Source organism: Mirounga angustirostris, unplaced genomic scaffold (assembly GCF_029215605.1).
Source record: "Mirounga angustirostris isolate CCGP_5_RB_7025 unplaced genomic scaffold, mMirAng1.0.hap1 SCAF_1, whole genome shotgun sequence".
In the NCBI taxonomy this organism is placed as follows: domain Eukaryota; kingdom Metazoa; phylum Chordata; class Mammalia; order Carnivora; family Phocidae; genus Mirounga; species Mirounga angustirostris.
Genome location: NW_026991709.1, coordinates 204,386,306 through 204,406,701, shown reverse-complemented (window position 1 = coordinate 204,406,701; position 20,396 = coordinate 204,386,306). Strand labels below are relative to the sequence as shown.

At 51.0% G+C, this 20,396-nt stretch overlaps 1 protein-coding gene across 3 annotated transcripts in view; it reads left to right on the top strand.

The window, feature by feature from the left end:
- Positions 1–1,880: 1,880 nt before the first annotated feature.
- The window catches only part of AP1M1 (adaptor related protein complex 1 subunit mu 1), a 31,963-nt gene continuing 13,447 nt past the window's right edge, over positions 1,881–20,396 (top strand). The window contains exons 1-5 of one of the 3 annotated variants that reach the window (XM_064598406.1): positions 1,881–2,055; positions 7,442–7,598; positions 9,632–9,699; positions 11,352–11,482; positions 12,254–12,401. In XM_064598406.1, coding sequence (XP_064454476.1) covers positions 2,014–2,055; positions 7,442–7,598; positions 9,632–9,699; positions 11,352–11,482; positions 12,254–12,401 — 546 coding nt within the window. In that variant the 5' untranslated portion in view covers positions 1,881–2,013. The remainder of the gene's footprint in view (positions 2,056–7,441; positions 7,599–9,631; positions 9,700–11,351; positions 11,483–12,253; positions 12,402–20,396) is intronic. The other 2 variants (XM_045862787.3, XM_045862788.3) reach the window with 2 other exon arrangements.

Here is a 20,396-nt window from a genome sequence, read left to right as displayed (position 1 = left end):
CACGTGGAGGCCTTTTCCATCCATGAGTCAGCTGCTGGGGTTTGTGAGCATGGCGGGGTGCTGTGAGAAGCCATTGTCGGGATCCTGGAAGATAGATACTCCATCTCCCTGCCTGCCCAGTCTAAAGCCAGATGACTTAAAACAGCAGGATTTCTCTTTGGTGGGTCCACTGCTGGGCTGGATGGCTCTATGCCATGTGGTGTAGTTCACCTGTGTGGCTCTCTTAACTTGCCTGGGGCCAGAACGGCTAAGATGGCAGTTACTCCTTCTTCAGAATCTCTGTGTAGTCTATTCCATTGGCCACCACAAGTCACATTGCCAAACCCAGTCAGGGAGAGAACTCCACGGGCGCGGACACCAGGAGACATGGTTGATTCAGGCCATCGCTGTTAGTCTACCACAACGTTTCTCGAACTCTTGTGGATGTTAGACTCTTCTGGGAGCATTAAGAACCACCGATGCTGCCTGGGGTGGGGTTCAGTCCCTGAGATTTTCCAGAGCTCCTCAGATGACCCTAACAGGCAGCAAAGTTTGAGAAACCCTGATCTACTGCAATGGGTCTGGTCTTTTCTGAGATGGTGCAGAGGTCAAATCTACATTAAGTGTAAATGCCAAGGACGGTGACTTGAATCCCCCCCCACCTCAACAAATGGAGAATGGAGTAATTTATGTAAACAATGTTTACTGTGATGGTGCTCTTGGCACTTGGGTGTCTTGTTTCTTCAAAAGACTTTTGTCCAATCTGTTCCTCCCAGCCCTGCCCCCCCATACTGATTTTAAACATCTAAACATCGCCTAGAGCAAGCCTGAAAGGAAATGCTCCATAATGAGAGGGGTCACCTCTTCTGGGTGGTTTTTCTTTTTCTCTTACACTTTTTGGCATTTCCGTGGGTGTTTTTTTTTTTTTCCTGTGAAGTGTGTAATTTTGTAATTTTCAAAAGACATGTTTTCCTAAAACATTGAAATATTTTGGGCAAACTATGAGGCTAGGTATAATAGGGTATTGTACAAGACAATTGTCAAAAACTCTCTCCCAGACGTTTTGTGAAAGAATGCTTCCAGCCCAGGATTTACTTGTCTTTAAATACTCCAGTTTTCTCCTCCAGATTTCCTTGCACTTCATCTCTATCCTAAGCCGAGGATATATTGCAAAAGCCCAAAGGAGATAGAAGGGAAGATCAAAAGTCAGAGGCAGGCAGCCTGAGTAAAATGGCCTTGATGCTGCAGGGCTGGGGTCCTCAGAGCACTATGATGGTTCACGAGGACAAAATGCAGGCATATCTCCACAGCCGGAGTGTTCACAAAAGTGAGATACTCGATTGGTCAGGGGTCACAATGTGTATCACCCACTGGGGTCACTACCTACAGAAATGAGAGAAGTGTTTTCACCGAGGTTCGGTGGGGCGTGGTTTTCAGATCATCAATAGGCACTGACGAATGTTGACACTGACACTGACAGGTAACAAGTAGTGACTTGTTGGTAAGGCTTGAGTGCCATTCCGAGAGTTTGGCCTCTTTCCAAGTAACCACCACCTTCCCTTCCCCTATAAAGCGTGTAATAATTAGTGACTATATTTGTTCCTAGAACCCCCACCAGACTATGAGTTTCCTGGGACTGGGCCCAAGGTGGGTTCTACCACCGGTATGTCACCTCACTTGGCCCACGGAGGCCGGGCGGGGGTTTCCAACTGCCCTGGCCTCCTCGCCCGGCCGGGCACCTGGAGAGTGCCCGGCGTCAGTCGGCCCCGCCCCTCCGGGCCTTACTTCCGGATGCTTGAGGCAGGAGCGGGAAATAAGGTCACATCGGGCGTACTGCGCCTGCGCGCACTCCGCCTCGCGCCTGCGCCTTTCTGGCAGCCCCCCCCTCCCCGACCGGACATAACGGTCGCGCGCGGCTCCCCGGACCGGAAGTGGAGGCGAACTGTCGCGGGACGCGCCCGGCCTTGCTCAACGCCCGGCAGTCCCCGCCGTCGCCGCCGCCCTCGGCAGGTGCCGAGGCTTCCCGCAGCCGTCATGTCCGCCAGCGCCGTCTACGTGCTGGACCTAAAGGGCAAGGTACATATGGGTCCCCACCCTCCCCGTTGCCAGGCAGCCGGTGGGGCCTCGCCCCCTGGGGGGGACCCACCCTGTTGCTAAGTAACCCGCCAATGGGACCCACCCTAGTCTTAGGGAGGCTGGTCGGCCTCACCTGAGGGCCCCACCCTGTTGCTAGGTAACCTGGCGGGGGCTTCGATCCGGGAGCCCCGCCCTGTTGCTAGGCAACACAGCTGCACGGCTCCCCTCCCACTGTGGGTCGGGTGCTCAAGCCTCCGTGGGGGCATCGGGGAACCCGAGGCAGCGGGGAGCGCGGGCCGCAGCCGGTTTCGAAGCCAGGACTGGCGCTCTGGGGCTGTGCGACCCTTGGCCAGAGGTGGTGAGGCGTGTCAGGGACAGTGTGCCCTCGGGCCAGTCCCGCCCTCTTTATCCGGCGATTTCTCTTTGCCAGTCCCCGCATGAATTCCAGGATTAAGTGAAGCGGGTGGTGGGAGGGCCATTTTACAGAGGGAGAAACTGAGGCACAGAGAGGCGCGCAACCTGCCCAAGGTCACACCAGCCACAGAATGGCAGGTGTAGGAGTCAGCCGATATTTGGGGAGCACCCGTACGGGGTGCTTAGGCTTGGGCTACCTTTGGTGAGCAAAATCGGAGTCCTTCTGGAGCTCACAGTCTGGTGGGAGAAAGGGGCACTGATCTCAGAAAGCACACATCAATGTCAGTTGCCATGATGAAACAGTGAGAATGTAATGGGAGACTATGCCTGGGCTGGGGGTCAGGGAGGGCTTCCGGGAGGGAGTGACAAATCTGGCTGAGACCTGAAGGAAGAGTTGCACATGACTAGGACCCAGGTGCCATTCCCAGGGGACTTTGGGAAAACTTCTTAAAGGAGGGATTTCAAAGCCTTTCCAGGTGGGCTGCCGCCTTCCCCCAAGTCTGTCCTGGCTAGAAGGCAAGTGAGTATTGGCCTCTTGCATCTGGAAGAACAGGAACAGTACCAACAATGCTAAACAAGTCCCGCATGGATCACTGGAAGAGAGGTGGGCCTCGGGCCCAGCGGGGGCAGGCAGGAGTTAGCTCAGAAGCAGTGGGGAGTGAAGAGGTGAAGTGGCTATCCCTTCCTGCCCCCCTCCCAGAGTACCCCGTTCTAGCCCTTTCCGAGAGTCCCTTGAGTGGGTCGCCTGCCCTGGATGCCACCCAAAGTCAACAGCTAGTGAGGCCCAGTGCTGGACTCCCTTCCCCGGCCCTCAGGCAAGGGAAGACACAGGGCACACCAGGGGCCTGGTGGGTGCAGTGTTCCCAGAGTCCTTGTAGCATGTGTTCTTCCTTCCACGCTGGCCACTGTGTCCCGAGTTCCCAAAGGCTGCCTTATCTCAGATCTCTCATTCCTTCAGCAAACATTTCATGAGCACCTAGCATGCACCAAGCCCAGTGCCTACTCTTATCGTGACTACGCAGTTAGGGCTGAGTTCAAAACCCATCTCTGCTGCTCAGCTGTGTGACCTGAGGCAAGTACCTTCTCTTCTCTGAACCTTGTTCCTCACTGCTCACACAAGCTGGTTATGGTGTTATTGTGCAAACTCTCTGAGCAGATGTTTGAGACAGGCTAGCACCACCTATGGCCCACAGTCCTTGTTAATCCTGTCTAGGGCCTCGGGCTCTAACAGGGGAGACACACGGAAGCTGATGGATCCAAATGGTCAGATCTAGGTAGCTTGTAAGGGCATGGACACAGCCCCGGGTAGTATAAATGCCAACCTCAATTTTGGTTGCAGAAGGAGAGGTAGTTACAGAAGGCTTCCTGGAGGAGGGGGGTGCCAGAGCTGGGACCAGGTGACAGTCAGGTGGACAAGGAGGCATCGCAGTTGGCCTGAGGGGTCAGGGGCAGCCTGCTGGGGCTGGTGGGCCGGAAGACCCGGGTAACACTGGAGCCTGGAGGATGGCACCAGCAGGGCCATGGGTGGTTGAGGATGTCCAGATGGGAATGAGGAACAGAGGGGACCAGTCTGATCCCGAGAAGGAGGAGCCACCAGAGGAAATTGTAGCCTGGGAAGAGCATGACCAGACCTGCCTTTCGGGAAGCTCCCAGGGCAGTCATGGACTTGCCTCCCATCCTCAGCAACGATCATGCTATTTATTACTCCATTCCCCATGGACCTCAGGTTTTAAAAGACCTTTTGTGCAGACTATATTTAATAAAAATAAGGTAATGGCACATTAAGAAATTCATGACCACACGTCTGTCTGCCAGCCAGAACCTCTGATCACCAAAGAAACCAGCCACATTTAGCTGCTAGAAAGCCCTCATGGACACTTCTTTGCCCTTATCTTTCTTGTTTCTCTGCAGCTTCTAACACCACTACCATACTCCTCAGTGGGCTCCCATTGGCCTCCAAGTTGCTACTCCCTCTTGTTTTGCCCATTTCTGTCACCGTCTCCTGGCCACTTCCCTTGGATGTTGACTCCTCCTGCTTAGGCCTAGGAGTCCCACCCTCACTGTCCCTCTCCTTGGGCAGCCTTTGACTCACGTCCGTGTGCCAGTGACTCAAGTTTGTACCGCAGTCCGGAGTACTTATGTGGAGATCCACTGTTCTCTGGGATACCTCGGAGGTCCCACAGCCACCACAAACCTGGCATTTCCCAAAAGGAACTTGCTGCCACCCCAGACCTACTCTCTCCCCATCTCAGTGAGTGACACCACCGTCCATGGGACTGCCCTCATTGGAGACCTGGGCATTATCCCCGCCTCCTTTCTCTCCTCATGCCCATGTTCACTCCACAGACATTCACTGAGCACCCACTGGCGTCAGGCTCTGTTGTGGGTGCTGGGACACAGTCGTGAACAAGATGGAAGTGGTTACCGTTCTCAGGGAGTCTTAGACTCTGGCAAAAGGGACAGACCATAAAAGAGGATAGAAATTACAGTGCAGCAGTGTTGTGGGCAGTGAAGGAAAAGTGGAGTTGGGGTAAAGAGGGACAAAATATGATCTCTTTGGCAGGGCAAGCAAGGAAGACTTAGAGGAGGTGCCATCTGAGGTGAGGCTTGAGCAACTAGAAGAGGCCAGGGCATTCTGGGCAGAGGGAACTGCACGTGCAAAGGCCTTGAAGCAGGAATAGATGTGGATAGTTCAGAGAGCAGCTAGGGGACCAGGAAGGCTGGAATAGAGTGACCTGGGGGTGAGGGTGGGGGCCAGATGGACAGAGAGGTGTTGGCGGGGCCATGAAGAATCAGTTTGCCATGAGATTCAACTTGCAGTTTGTTTTCAGCATGAGGGGAGACTGGGGTAGACAGCAGTTTCAGCAGGGAGAATCCCAATGTGAATTCTGCTTAAGAAGACCCCTCTCGCTTTTTTGTGGGGGTCAAGAGCAGCCATAAGGGTAGGGGTTTGTCACCTCAACATTGCCTGCCTCCCTTCAATCTGTCCTGTCTCCTGCCTTTGTCCTCTCATCTGGGACCTGCAGCCCAAGCTCTGAGGTTGTCCTCACTCCACCTAACCAGCGCTCCCAGGTCCCACCGTGGGCTGCACCCCTGACTCTACCCTGTGGCTCCAGCCACCCTAGTCCCTCTGCCTCTATCCCCCCATCCCCTCGGGCCTCAGTTTGAAGGTCACACCCTCGGGAGGCTCTCAGTTCCTTCTAAGCAATGCAGGGATTCTGTTTTGGTCACCTCTGTGTCCCCAGGCCCAGCATGGTGTGCAGTAGAGGGCACCCAGTGCCTGCTTGTTGGATGAGCTGACCTCTTTGCAGCCCTGGTAATGGAAGTGAGCAAGGGAAGTTGCTCTCTGCTCTTTCCTTTGAGCATTCTGGGGGCTTGGGGCTCCCTGCCAGCTGCAGCCCCCAGAGTTGTATACCTGGGGAAGAAGATGGGCCTTGGGAAGCCCAGGAAAGCAGTTTAGGGAGCAGAAGGGGCCGTGCAGGGGGTGAGAACTGGTTAGAATCTGGACTCGCCTTTGCTGGCTGTGTGACCTCGGGCCGGTGGTGCCAGCTTTCTGGACATCACTGTGCATCTCTCTCAGACTAACAGTCCCGCCTTGTGGCAGGGCCGGTGTGTATTCCCGGCAAGGAGTATATGTCGGGGTGCACGGGAGTCCCTTAGCCCAGGCCTGGCCCATGTGCCCGTCAGCTCACCCACTGGGTGCTGGGTCCCTAAGGCCTTCTGGACCTCAGCAGGAAGAGGGCATAGACCAGGAAAGGGAAACTAGGAAAGAGGTTCTCGTTTTGATGCTTTCTTTCCGATTCTCTCTCTGTCCTGGCTTGAAACAACAAAGACAGTGTATTTTGTGGGACTGCAGGTTCTGAGGCCGGCGCCGCGCCGCGCGGTCAGCTCCACAGGGCCCAGCTCAGCTCGGGGCTGAGTCCTGCAGCAGCTGTCCCCCCGGGCTCGTGGGAGCGGCTCTAGGCCGTGTCTCCAGATAGAGCCTCTCGCAGCCTGGCAGACCCTCGGCTGCCTCCTTGTCCCTTCAGGGAGGGGTCGCTTACGTGGACCAAACTGCATTTCTTTGATGAGTTCAGTCACTGTGTAAACCCAGGAAGCCGTATGCATACACTCCATCACCCTCTGAGGCTTCCTTACACCCCTTGTGTCCAGCCCGTCCCCAGGCCGCCACTGACGTGCTTTCTGTCACCACTTCCGAGGGCTTTATGTAAGTGGAATCCCGTGGGACGGGATATGCTGTCCGTTGTCTGGTTGCTCACCTGGCCCGGTGGTCCTGGGAGGCCCCTGAGCTGCCGCCCGAGTCAGTAGTCACTCCTCGTGGCTGAGGGGCCTTCTGGGCTATGGATGGACACAGTTCTTGTTTCTGTTCATCTGTTGGAGGACATTGGCTCTCTGTCCAGCCCAGTCCATGTACAATAAAGCTGCAGTGAATACAGGTCTTCACGTGGATGTAGGGTTTTGTTTCTCTTGGGTAAATACTTTACCTAAGAGAGGAATGGCTGGGTCTTAAGCTAGGTTTACCTGTGTGAGAGCCTGCCAGACTTTACCAAAGTGCTTGTCCTGGGTTAAGTCTCCGGGTACCAGTGTCCCCTGAACAGGTACCCTGACACAGCGAAAAGTGGGGTATGTTAGCATAGGAAAGGCTCTGGGAAGGTCTGCAGCAAGAGCCTACAGGAAGCTGTTTTAACCTGGCATCTCCCAGTTGACTCAGTCCTGGACCGTTGCCCCATATTCCCCTCCCCTGCAGAGCACCCGGTTGGCCCCTGTGGAGTTCACTTTGGGAAATGCTCTCCTTGAGGAATTCCCTGGGGGACAGAGATCAGCATGGCCTGGAGTCTCTGATGGACAGGGGTGTGACTAGGGTCCCTGTGGTGAGGGAGGTTGGCGTTCTCACCTCCCCACCCCAGTACCTGGCTTGTGGGGCTCACAGTGAAAGCAGTGTCCCCCCCCCCCCCCCCCACTCCCGGCCCAGGTGCTCATCTGCCGGAATTACCGTGGCGACGTGGACATGTCAGAGGTGGAGCACTTCATGCCTATCCTGATGGAGAAGGAGGAGGAAGGGATGCTGTCGCCCATCCTGGCCCACGGGGGAGTCCGCTTCATGTGGATCAAGCACAACAATCTGTATCGTATCCCTTTGCGGGGGAGCTCCCAGGGACCTCCTGTGTGCGCGCACACACATGGGCAACCGAGAGCTTCCAGTACCCGGCCTCGCCTGGCTCCAGGCTGGCTCAGGCAGCCCCTCCCGGAGTTCCCTGCGGCCTGAGGGGATGAGCGGGGAACACACAGGAGCAAATGTGATGGCTGCTAGGAGAGGAGAGGGTACGGCAGGGGACCTCATCTAGTCTGGGGATCCAGGAAGACTTCCCTGAGGAGGTGACATCTGGAGGAGACCTCAGGAAGACCAGGTGTCCACTCTCCAGAGCAGTAGGCAGACACGAGGAACGATAGGCCAGGACAGGAGCTCTGCAGAGGGAAAGCGAGGCTCATTCTGGAAGCCGCAGTGGGGGTGGCTAGAGCGCAGGAAAGGGGGCGTGCGGTGGGAGTGAGGCCCAAGTGGTCAGCAGCACTGAGGGGTCTCCTAGTATATCACCTTTGATGGGAAGCCCTTGGAGGGTTTTAGGCAGAGGGGTGACACAAAGCCAGATGTGCGTTTGCGAAAGGTTTCCGGCTGTAGCGCAGAGGCCAGACTACAGGGCACAGGAGCAGGTACGGAGAGGGGGCGACAAGGCAGGGGTCAGAGTGTGCGTGTTCACGCGCCCATTGCAAGTGCCTCGTGCGCACATTACAGCAAGGGTGCTGGCCTGTGACCCTCGTCTGGCACCCTGAGGTCCAGCTCCTGCAGCCTCTGTTTCTCCTTCCCCTCGCTCTCTGGAGGGCCCGGGGGGCAGCTCTACAGAGTCCCCCAGGCGGCCTGTAAGCCAGGAGTTGGCCGTCTGTGAAGCCGCCCTGGGTCTGGGCGGTGGCTGCCCGGGTGTGGAGGTGGCGATGGTGTGAGCTCAGCAGGAGCCGTCTGACCAGTTTCCAGCCGGGCCCCGGTCTCACATGTGGGCAGCCAGGGAGGACACGGCAGTGGCTTACCTCTCTGGGTCCTGCTGCCCATTACCCCCTTCCTGCTCCCTAGTTCCACTGTCGGGTGACAATTTCCAGCAGGGCCCGGCCTTGAGGGCCTACTGTCCCTCCTTAGAAAGCACCTAAAGGGCATGTGGTCCCAGCCTGGAGGAGGGAGGCCAGCACTCCTTTGACTGGCCCCGCATCCGTTTCCTGGGTCCCTGCTCTAGGCAGGAAATGAGGTGGACGTGGGCCCTGCCGTCCCTTTCCCCTGGAGCTCCCAGCTCAGCCCCAGGGGCCAGGTGGCACAGGCGTGTCATGAATGGGCACGTCCAGGGCACAGCACATGGACCTGCAGTGGAGGACCCAGCCTCCCCAGGTAGCTCGAGGCTCTTTAGGGAAAGGAGCAGGAAGTGCTCAGCACGTGCTGACCCTTCCCTATGTGGGAGGGAGAGTCTGTACCACACACTGTATACACATCACCTCGATGAATCCACTGTCATGTCCCCATCAAACAAGTAAGAAAATGGAGATTCTATTAAAAAGGTTTGCTTTAGGAGCCAGGGCTTGCAGGAAGGGCTCGAGCCAGCATTGGCCCCGGCTGCTCCCGCTGGAGCCTGGCTGGGCAGCCCTGCACCTCAGCGGGATCACATAAGCCATTGGCTTTTGGGGAAGGACCAACGGTGGTCCTGCTTTCTGCTCCCGGAAAGAGCCGCGCTGCCTCCCCACCCTGGGTTGTTCACCCCACCCAAGGTGTACCGTTACCACCACGCTGGGCTTTGGCTGTCAGCTCAGATTATCACCTCCTCAGGGCAGCCTCTCACCCCCAAGCCAGTGGCTGGGGTGGGTTCTCTGTGTCCCCTGCTGCCTCTCTGTCATGGAGGATTCCTTTGGGGCTGGGGCCACTTCTGGTGACTGCAGTGTCTCAGGCCTGGCTCAGACCATAAGCTCAGTAACCCCCTGAAGGCCAAGTGAATGGCTGGGGGTTGGGTTGAGGGAGGTTCTGAGCCCAGAGTAGCTGTGGGGGTCCTCCCAAGACCTGCAGTGAATCGGGGTCTGCGAGGCAGCAGCCCAGGCCTCTGAACACTCCTTAACTGGGGCCACCATGCAGTGGTTGCCACGTCCAAGAAGAACGCCTGTGTGTCGCTGGTGTTCTCCTTCCTTTATAAGGTGGTACAGGTGAGTTGAGTCACAGTCCCCTTCTCTGCTGTGTGCCTCTGCCCACACCAGCCACCCGAGGGCTGCAGCCTCCCAGGGAGTTCTGGGGCTAGAACCCCAGGAAATGGGAAGGGGAGCTCCAGCTGCCCCGTTTGTGGGATTTTATGGCCTTTGACGGTGTCTCTTTGACATGGTGAGGAAGGGAAAGTGAACAAGAGGTGGAGCTCAGGGCGGGTCAGTGCGCCCTGACTCCAGGAGGGACAGCTGTGCCCCACAATTGGCTGTAGAAGGGTGGCCGGGGGCCAGCTGAGAGTCAGAGCTTAGGGAGGTAGGCTAGCCAGGAGGAGGGCAGAACCAAATTCTGCTCAGAGATGAGGAGGCAGTGAGAGCAGCACATGCAAAGGCCCTGGGGCAGGAGTGCGTGTGGTATGGTACGGTCAGGGACCATCAGACTGGCCAGTGTGCTCAGGACGGTGTGGGGCTGAGGTCAGCAAGATGGGCGGGGCTGGACTGTGGGGTCAGGGACGCACAGGGCCTAGTGAGGAATTCGGATTTCGTTCCCAGCCTGATGAGAGATGGTGGGGAACTTTAAGCGGGAGACTGACGAGACCCGATTGGAGTTAAGATTGTCGAGCTGGCTGCTAAGTGGAGGAAGAACTTGAAGGCGGCAGGGAGGCCAGTGAGGAGGTTGTTGTGGGCTTCCAGAGGAGAAATGGAGGGGCCTGGCTGGAGCAGGGGCCATGGGGTGGAAGAAAGTGGAGAATCGGACCCAGGAGGCCTGGGGTGGGCGCAGGAGAGCTGTCGTCCTCAGGTGGTGCCACTTGCAGCTAGTCAGGAGCCACTGTGCTGGACAGTGGGAAGTAGGTCGGTCTGAGCAGTGGGCAGGAGAGCATGTGTCCCCCGGGGAGCCTGAGTTTGGGCTGAGGAGTAGGCCTTCATGCCAGAGCAGTGGCGCCATCGCAGGAGTGATTTCCGAATAGAGGCCCAGTGGCTGGTGCCAGAGTGCAGAGGGACATCTGCGGACCAGAGATGGGGAAAGGGGGAAGGAGGAAGGTTCTCCTCCCTGCAGCGTTTGGCATTTCCTTTTTGCCTCGGTGGCTTTCCTTCAGGGTTAGTGCTAATGAAACTTTTCTCCCCTCCCTTCTTTGATCCTCTTAATTTTCTATTGAACTGGGTGGGGGGGGTGTGTCCACAGCTCAGGGGAGTTGGAAGAGTCCGGAAGAACCACTTGTTCTGACCCCAGTGGCTCTTGCCCCTCACCTGAGTCACTTGTGACTCAGGCAAAGGGTGACAGTTACAGTGGGGATTAAAGAGAAGCTCCGATGAGGCCCTAGACCTGGGCGGGTGGAGGGGGGAACCGTCAGGGAGGAGAGGAGAGGGAACCCACGGGGGTGGAGATGCAGGGCTTCTGCCCAGGCCCCCCTCCACCCCCCCACCCCCCGAGGACGCCTGCCCCACCCGCAGCCTGCTTCCTGCCTCTCAGGCAGCCAGGGTTGTTCTCCTGCCCACGGTCTCCCAGCCCAAGGCCTGGCATGTGGCATGTCGCCACGGCTCGCACATGGGCAGCTGCAGCTTGTGGGCATGGGCATAAAGGGCAGGCGGCTTTGTGCGAGCACCCCCCTTCCTTGGCCCTATCTCACTCCATCTGCCGCCCCCATGACCCCCCACCACAGGTGTTTTCAGAGTACTTCAAGGAGCTGGAGGAGGAGAGCATCCGCGACAACTTTGTCATCATCTACGAGCTGCTGGACGAGCTCATGGACTTCGGCTACCCCCAGACCACCGACAGCAAGATCCTGCAGGAGTGAGTGGGCAGGGCGGGGACCCAGGCCTGGCAACATCGCAGCGTTGATGTGGTCAGGTGTGGAGACAGGAGGAAGCGAATGTGCCTTCACATTGGGGGCCGCCACCCTGTCTCCGGCTGTCCCCGGGCGGTTGTAGAGTCTTGGCCGTTCAGCATCCCCCCGAGCACGAGCAGGTCCCTGGTACCAGGTGGTGCGCTAAGTGCCTTGTCGTTAGGGAGTCACCTGCCTTTGTTTTCACTGTCATACATGACAGACGCATTCTTGTCGGCAGTCCTGCCCTGCCCTCCGCACCGGGGCGGGTGGATCAAGTCCCTCCTGTGCACCAGGCCCTGTTGCGAGTGCTTCACCTTCACTCCTTTCAGAGTGAGGGGCGCAGCTCCCCATTTTGCATGGCACAGAGGGACACTCGGAGAAGCCACGTCGCTGGCCCGCATCTCGTGCCTGGTGCTCCCCAGGTGGGATTGGGGTCACCAGCTTCCCCCCCTCCCCGGGGTTAGTGTCCTCTGCCCGCCCAGCAGGAGAGCAGTTCGTGCCCACTCCGGTTTCCTTGCCAGTGCTGTCTCCTTGCCCCCCCCTCCGCCCCCCGCAAAATGAACGCTGTGCGCTCATTGTAACTTGAATTTATTGGGGCTTTTTGGATATCGTAAGATATTCTTGTGTTAAACAGCCCAGGTGAAACCAGAGCCTGCCTTTTCTAGAACCTGCTACAGGGAGGGGCTGTTTCCAAAATGTTGGTGCCCCAAGTCCTTACTTTGGGTGTGGTCCCACAGGTACATCACTCAGGAAGGCCACAAGCTGGAAACGGGGGCCCCAAGGCCTCCAGCCACCGTCACCAATGCAGTGTCCTGGCGGTCCGAGGGCATCAAGTACCGGAAGAACGAGGTGTTCTTGGACGTCATCGAGTCCGTCAACCTCTTGGTAGGCTTCCTTTCTTTTCTTTTCTTCGTTTAGAGAAATTTTGTCTTCTCTATAATTGAAATAAAAGCAGCTGGACTTTTACAACTAGCAAGGCCCTGAGAGACGTTTACTTTCTGTGTGACAGCTGATCAGCAGGTTTAGGCCACTCATTGCAGCTGGGGAGCCTGTTTTCACTAGCTTTTGTTCCTACTTAGAATCAATGCAGGCACATTGCGGTTGTTGCTGTTTAAAGCAGGGTGGAAAGTCAGAAAGCAAAGGCCTCTATATTCAGAGAGACCACCTCACTTAAGATTCATTATCATCCTTTCGGGTCCCATTCTGTACATTTACAAACACGCGCTGTCTTTCTGTAAAGCTGAGAGCATAAGATGTGGTTCTCCCACAACTTACTTCGTTATTGTTCGACTGTTTTGTGCACATTTGTTTTTTCCTTTGATGTAATTTTTTAAATTATCACTAAATAAAATTGACTTTCTTTTCCGTTAATTTTAGCACATGTACAGATTTTTGTAGCCCACTGCTATATAATCAGGATGCACATCCCCTCTAAAACCTCCCTCCTGCCCACCCCTTGGTAGTCCCACCCTTCCGCCTCCCCCCTGCCCAGCGGCCACCGCTCAGGTCCCCATCACTATCCGGTAGCCCCCCCCACTCCACAGTTTCTCTTCCCCAGTCAACCATGGTCCAGAATCAGATGGTCTTCCTCCTGACTTGTCAGGTCAGCCACTGCATCATGCTACATCACAAGGCCCATGTCATTCACTTTGCTTTGTGTCATCATGAGGGCATTTTGTCCTCTCTCATCATTACAAGAAGAAGGGTGGGTCTAGTACAATCAGATGTTTTGAGAGAGAGAGAGAGAAACCACATTCACATATCTTATAGTATATTGTTCTAATTGTCCCATTTTATTATTAGTTCATTGTTCATCTCTCACTGTGCCTCATTTATAAATTAAACTTTATTAGAAATATATGTGTATAGGAAAAAAACATATAGAAGATTCGGTACTGTCTGGTTTCAGGCATCCACGGGGTCTTGGAACGTATCTCCTGCAGATAAGGGACGGTGTGGGGGGACTTCTCTAGTGTCTTTTTGAGATTGTCCTATGAATGGAATCATACAGTATGTGACCTTTTGAGTCTGGCTTTTTCTACTTAGCATAATGCCTTTGAGATTCATCCAAGTTACTGTTGTTTATCGAAAGTTTATTTCTTCTTATATTTATTACATTTATTTTATATCCTGAACCACACCTTGTTTATCCATTCACTGATTGAAGGGTTGTTTCTAATGTTGGGCGGTTGTGAATAGAGTTGCTGTAAATGTTTCACGTACAGGTTTGTGTGTAGACAGAAGTTTTCATTTCTCTAGGGCAAATACCCAGGAGTGGGATTGCTGGGTCATATGGTAAGTGTATGTTTAACTTTATAAGAAACTGCCAAACCATTTTCCAGAGTGGCTGCACCATCTTTTCCTTTTCACCAGCGGTGGATGAGAGTTCTGGTTGCTCCACATCCTTGATCAGTATTTTGATTTTCGCCATCCTAATCGGTGTGTTGTGTTAGCTCATCACGGCTTTAATTTGTAAGTTCCCTAATGACTAATGATAACCACCTCTTCATGTGCTTCTTTGTCGTCCATATACCATCTTTGGAGAAGTGTCTTTTCGTGTCTTTTGAGTGTTTTTAAGCTGGGTTTTTTTTTTATGGTTTTTGGATTTTGAAAGTTCTTTATATATCCTGGATACAAGTCTCTCATCAGATACGTGATTTGCAGATGTTTTCTCCCAGTCCATCACTTGTCTTTTCATTCTTTTGGTGCAGTATCTTCCACAGGACAAAAGTTTTTTGGGTTTTTTAAAAAGATTTTATTTATTTATTTGACAGAGAGAGACACAGCGAGAGAGGGAACACAAGGAGGGGGAGTGGGAGAGGGAGAAGCAGGCTTCCCGCCAAGCAGGGAGCCCGATGCGGGGCTCAATCCCAGGACCCTGGGATCATGACCTGAGCCGAAGGCAGACGCTTAATGACTGAGCCACCCAGGCGCCCAGGACAAAAGTTTTTAATTTTGAGGAAGTCCAGTTATCGATTTTTTCGTCTGTGTGCTTTTGGTGCCATGTCTGAGAACTCATTGCCAAACCCAAGGTCATATAGGTTTCCTCCTAAATTTCTTCAAAAAGTTTTATAATTTTATTTAGATCCATGATCAATTTTGAGTTAAGTTTTATATAAGGTAGGAAGTTTATATGCAGTTTTTTTGCGTCTAGAACAGTGTTCCAATATCATTTTTTGAAAAAACTATCCCTTTCTCCATTGAATTGCTTTTGTATTTTTGTCAAAAAGCAATTGGCCATATTCATGCGAGTCTGTTTCTGGACTCTTTTCTATTCCATTGATCTGTATATCTGTTCATTAGCCCATACCTCACTGTCTTGATAACTGTAACTTTATTAAGTCTGAAAATCAGATTATATGATCCTGCCAACATTCTTCCTTTTTCAAAATTGTTTTAGCTATTTAGTTCCTTTGTAAAAAAATTTTTAGAATCAGCTTATCTATATCTACAAAAAGATCCTGCTGGAATTTTGATTGGTATTGTATTAAATAATTCTATTAATCAGTGTAGGAGAAAATTGATATCTTTCGTATATTAAGTCTCAGAATCCACAAATACTGGATTAGTTAGGTCATCTTTGATTTCTTTCATCAACATTGGTAGTTTTTACCACGTTTACTTTTTTTAGAGTTATAACTAAGTATTTCATTTTTTTGAAGGTGTCATAAATTGTATATTTTTTATTCTATTTGGTAGAATTCACCTGTGAAACTATCTGAGCCTAGAGATATCTTTTTCAGAATTTTTTTTTTAAGAGAGAGGAGGGGCAGAAGGAAAGAGAAAATCTTCAGCAGGCTCCACACTGGGTGTGGAGCCTGACTCAGGGCTCGATCTCACCACCCTGACATCATGACCTGGGCCAAAATCAAGAATTGGATGCTTAACCAACTGAGCCACCCAGGCACCCCTTTTTCAGAATATTTTTAACTACAAATTTCAATCCTGTAATTGTTACAGGATTATTCAGATTTTCTCTTTCATCTTAGGTGAGTTTGGTAGTGTGTTGTTTTTAAGAAGCTGGTCCATTTCATCGAAGTCATTGAGTTTATGTGCATAGTGTTGTTTATAGTATTCCCTTATTGTTTCTTTAATGTCTGCAGGGTCTATGCTGATGTCCCCTCTTTCATTCCAGATATTGGCCATTTATGTCATATTTCTTTTTTCTTTGTCAGTTTTGTGAGAGTTTCATCTATTTTATTGATCTTTACCAAGAATTGGCTTTTGCTTTCATTGATTTTCTCTGTTGTTTTTCTGTTTTCAATTTCATTGATTTCTGCTGTTAGCACTGGTATTTTCTTCTCTGTGATTTGGGTTCATTTTGCTCTTCTTTTTCTAGTTGCTTAAGTTGGAAACTGAAGATACTGATTTGAAACCTCTTTTCTAATATAAATATCTAATGCTTTTAATGTCTAAGTAATGCTTTAGCTGCATCCCGTAATTGGTATGTTGAATTTTCATTTTTGTTCAGAAAAAGTTCAAATTTCCCTTGAGACTTCCTTTTTGACCCATGGATTATTTAACAAAAGTGTGTTGTTTAATTTTTAAATGTTTGCAGATATTTCTGTTACTGTCACTGATTTTTAATTTAATTGCATTATTATCTAAGAATATACTTTTTACACGTCAATTCTTTAAATTTGTTAAAGTTTATTTTAATGACCCAGAATATGATCTGTCTTGATGAATTTTCCATATGCACTTGAAAAAAAATGTATATTTTGCTATTGTTGGGTTGAGTGTTCTGTAAATGCCAATTAAATCCTCTTGGTTGGTGATGTTCAATTCTTCTAGCTTTTTTTGCTAATTTTCTGGCTACTAGTTCTACCTATTATTGACGGAGTATTAAAAGCTCCAGCTGTTAATTGTGAATTAATGTCTTTGCTTAGCAAATTTTGACATTGTGCTGATAGGCGCAAGCACATTTAGGATTCTTATGTTTCCTTGGTGAACCGACCCTTTCTTTTGTCATTATATAATGTCTCTAATTATCCCTGGTAATTTTTTTGCTCTGAAGTCTTTTTTGCTATTAATATTGTCACTCTAGAGTTCTTTTGATCAGTGTGTACACATTATATGTCTTTCTATCCTTTTACTTCTTTTTCTAATCCTTTTATTTTATTTTTAAAAATTTTGTTTTTTAGTAATCTCTATCTCCAATGTGGGGGCTCAAGCTCACAACCCTGAGATCAAAAGTGCATTCTACTGACTGAGCCAGCCAGGCACCCTGTCCTTTTATTTTTAACTTACCCGTATCATATATCTTGTAGACAACATATAACTGGGTCATTTTTAAAAGGGTTTTATTTAAACTCCAGTAAGGTAACATACAGTGTAATATTAGTTTCAGGTGTACAATATAGTGATTCGACACTTCCGTACGTTACCCGGTGCTCAAACTGGGTCATTTTAAAAAATCTATTCTGGGAGTCTCGGTCTTTTAATTAATATGTTTAGAGCATTTATACTTACAGTAACTATTAATATGTTAGATTAAAGTCTACTGTTGTATTATTTGTTTTCTTTTTATTCCCTCTATTTTTCATTCCTTTGGGTTTTTTTTTTTTTTTCCCTATCCTTCTGTGGTCTGTTTGAATATTTTTAGCATTCCATTTCATTTCTTCATTGTGGTCATTACTGTATCTCTTTGTATAGTTTTTTCTAGTTGTTGCTATAAAATGCATACTTACCTTTTCATCATCTACTTAGAATCAATATTTTATCACTTCAGTTGGGATCCAGAAACTTTCCTACCTCTTGATGCTAGAGTTGTTCCATATATTCATCTAGATACATTGGAAACCACATCAGACAGTGTTCAGACTTTTTAAAAAGATTTTATTTATTTGAGAGAGCAAGAGAAGGTGAGGGAGACAGTGAGGGAGAGCATGAGCAGTGGGGAGGGGCAGAAGAAGAGGGACAAGCAGACTCCCCACTGAGCAGGGAGCCTGGGATCATGACTTGAGCCAAAGGAAGACACTTAACCGACTGAGCCACCCAGGTGCCCCAGACAGTGTTAAGATTTTTGCTTTCAATTTTCAGACGTACTTGAAAGCAATCAAGAGGGGAAGAACAACAGTCTTCCACATAACCGAGACATTTGCCACTTCAGTTGCTTTCCCTTGATTTCCTGACTTTCCAGGTTTCCTTCTGGGAACATGTCCCTTCCACCTAAAAAGCTGCTTTTAGCAATTCTTTCGGAACAGATCAGCTTGGTTTTCCCTCATCTGAGAATGTTTTCATTTCACCTTCATTCTGAAGGGTATTTTGACTGGGTAACAGGTTCTGGGTTGGCAGTTCTCCTTTGGCACCTTGAAAATGTCCTGCCATCCCTTGGGGCTCCATGCTTCATGATGAGAAATCCACAGTCACTCAAACTCGTATCCCCTGTAGGTAATGGCTTGTGTTTCTCAAGATGCCTTCCAGATTTTGTCTTTGTCTTTCATTTTTAGCAGATAGATTATGATGTGTCTGGGTATGGTTATCTTTGGATTTCTACTGTTTGGGATTTGTTCGGCTTCTCACATCTGTAGGCTTATGGTCTTCTACCAAAATTGGGACATTTTCAGCCAGTGTTTCCTCAAATAGGTTTGCATCATTTCACTCTTTCTCCTTTCTTTTTGGACTCCAGGGACATGAATGTTAGACCTTTTGTCAGTGACCCAAGGGCTTCTGAGGCTCTTTTTATTTTATCCCACCTTTTTTTTTTCTTTTTGTTGTTTAGATTGGATGATTCCTTTTGCTCTGTCTTCAAGTTCACTGACCCTTTCCTGTTTTGTCCCCATTCTGCTATTGAGCCCATCCAGCAAGTTTTGTATTTCAGTCATTGTATTTATTAGTTCTAAAATTTCCATTTGACCCTTTTTCCTGTAGTCTGTTTCTCTGCTGAGACTTTCTATTTTAACATTTGTTGCCAGGGTGTTTGTGATTTTTACCTAGCTATTTAAAGTCTTTGTCAGATAATCCCAGCATTTGCGTCAGTGTTGGCACCTGTTAACTGTATTTTCCATGTGAGCTAAAGTTGTCATGGTTCTTTGTATGCCAAGTAGTTTTAGATTCGATCCTGGACTTTTTGAATATTATAATAGTCTAGGTATTGTTTAGATTATACCAGAAATGTCAATATTTGTGTTTCAGCTGACAGTTGACCTGGTTAGGTTCAGGCCACAAGTTGTAACCCCCAATCTGTGGGCCATGAGTATCAGTTCAGTTTTCAGTTTTCAAAGCCTTCATGCCATTTGCTATTTGAGCTTATCCGGCGTATGCTTCACCTGCTGGTCGGTCTGGGACTGTGCAGTTTGTCTCTCAAAGTCTTTGACATACTAATTAGGATCATAGCCACTCATGCCCAGTTCTAGAGCTCTGGTTTAGAACTGCATGGTTTGTTTCCCTGGACGCCTCATTCTTAGCTGTCTTTCTGGTACTTTCCAGCTGCTTGGGGCATCCCTTTTTGGTACTGTGACCACCTCGCTGGGGGCTATAGATCCCCATTCTGTCATGCTTGTCTGCAGTGGGCCCCCGTCCTGGGTTTGCCCCACCCTCTGGGAATAGCAGCTGGGTTGCCTGGGGCCTGCGTGTGAGAGAACAGACAAAAGGGGGGGATTAGGGGATTTCTGTACTCCCTCTAAGAGGCAGGAGTTCCCCTTCTGGCCCTGAAGCCAGAGCTAGAGGCTTCCGTGAGCTCAGTCTGCACCCCAGTGCTCACTTCCACTTCCAGGTTTCCTCTACACTTTCCCACGGAGGGGAGGCAGGGAGGGCGCTGCTCCTACAGTGGTTCTTTCCCGATCCACGATCCACCTGCTGCACCTTTCAGTCTTCCATGGTTGCCCAGGCACCCTGCCCAGGTTTGTCGTTGTAGTCAGTGGCAGGGAAAGAGGATGCAAGCCGACCCCGTGTCACCTGCAGCCTGCTTCGTCTTCACTTTGGAGATTACCATGACTGGGCCAAGCCCATCATGCGGCTCGCTCGGGTGTGCCCATTTCCAGCAGCTGCAGACAGTGCAGAAAGGAGCAAGCTTGTTCATCCTCAGACTTGTGTTTGGGATATGTCCCGTACGTGGGCGGGATTCCTGGAAGGGTGAGTTCCTGCTTATGAAATTGTCGAGAGTGCTTCCCCAACAGATTCTCCCAGTGGACCTAATGTAAGCATATTTGCCTTCTTACTGTTTAAGTCATGGAGCAAGACAGTGGCCTCAGTAACTGCATGCCCCTCCTGTCTTGGGACCTTTGTCTGAATCGTTCATTGAGCCAAGAACATGGTCCCTCTAACTCTAGAGTGTCTTGGGGTAGAAAAGCAAATCCCAAGGAGCAGTTTCCAAATAGCTGTATGTGAAAGCACTAGGAGTTCAAGGTGTGTCCAGCCCCAGTGCACCCCAGCATGTGTCTGTGCCCGAAGGACCCCTGATCTTCCATACACGGGGCAGCACGAGGTGGGTGTGGATATTGGAGACGTGTTGGAACACCATCTTCCTGAGTCTGATTGCAGAGCTGGCAGCTGAGTCAACGTGGGCCTCCAGATTCTGGTCATCTGGACGTAGTGATGTACTGAAAGCAGCTCAGCAGACATCTCTTCTGCGCCCACCCGTCCTGGTTGCTGCCTGCAGGGCTGAGATTAGCCTGGTGGGCTGCACGGCTTTTCTGCTCCACTACTGAGCCTGCCTTCCCAGCGTTCATGACCTCACATGTTCAGTTACAGAGGGCTGTGCAGTCCCTACTCCCCAGGAGGAAGACAGCCCTCCCAATCCAGGGGCAGTCACAGCTAGGAGCATGGAGGGCCCCCTGAGTAAGGCCGGTCAGAGTGCCAGAGCCTGGCCAGCCAGCGAGGGCCCATGTTGGCACGTGCTTTCTGAGGACCTTCTGCCCCCAGGCGCTGTCCTTGTGC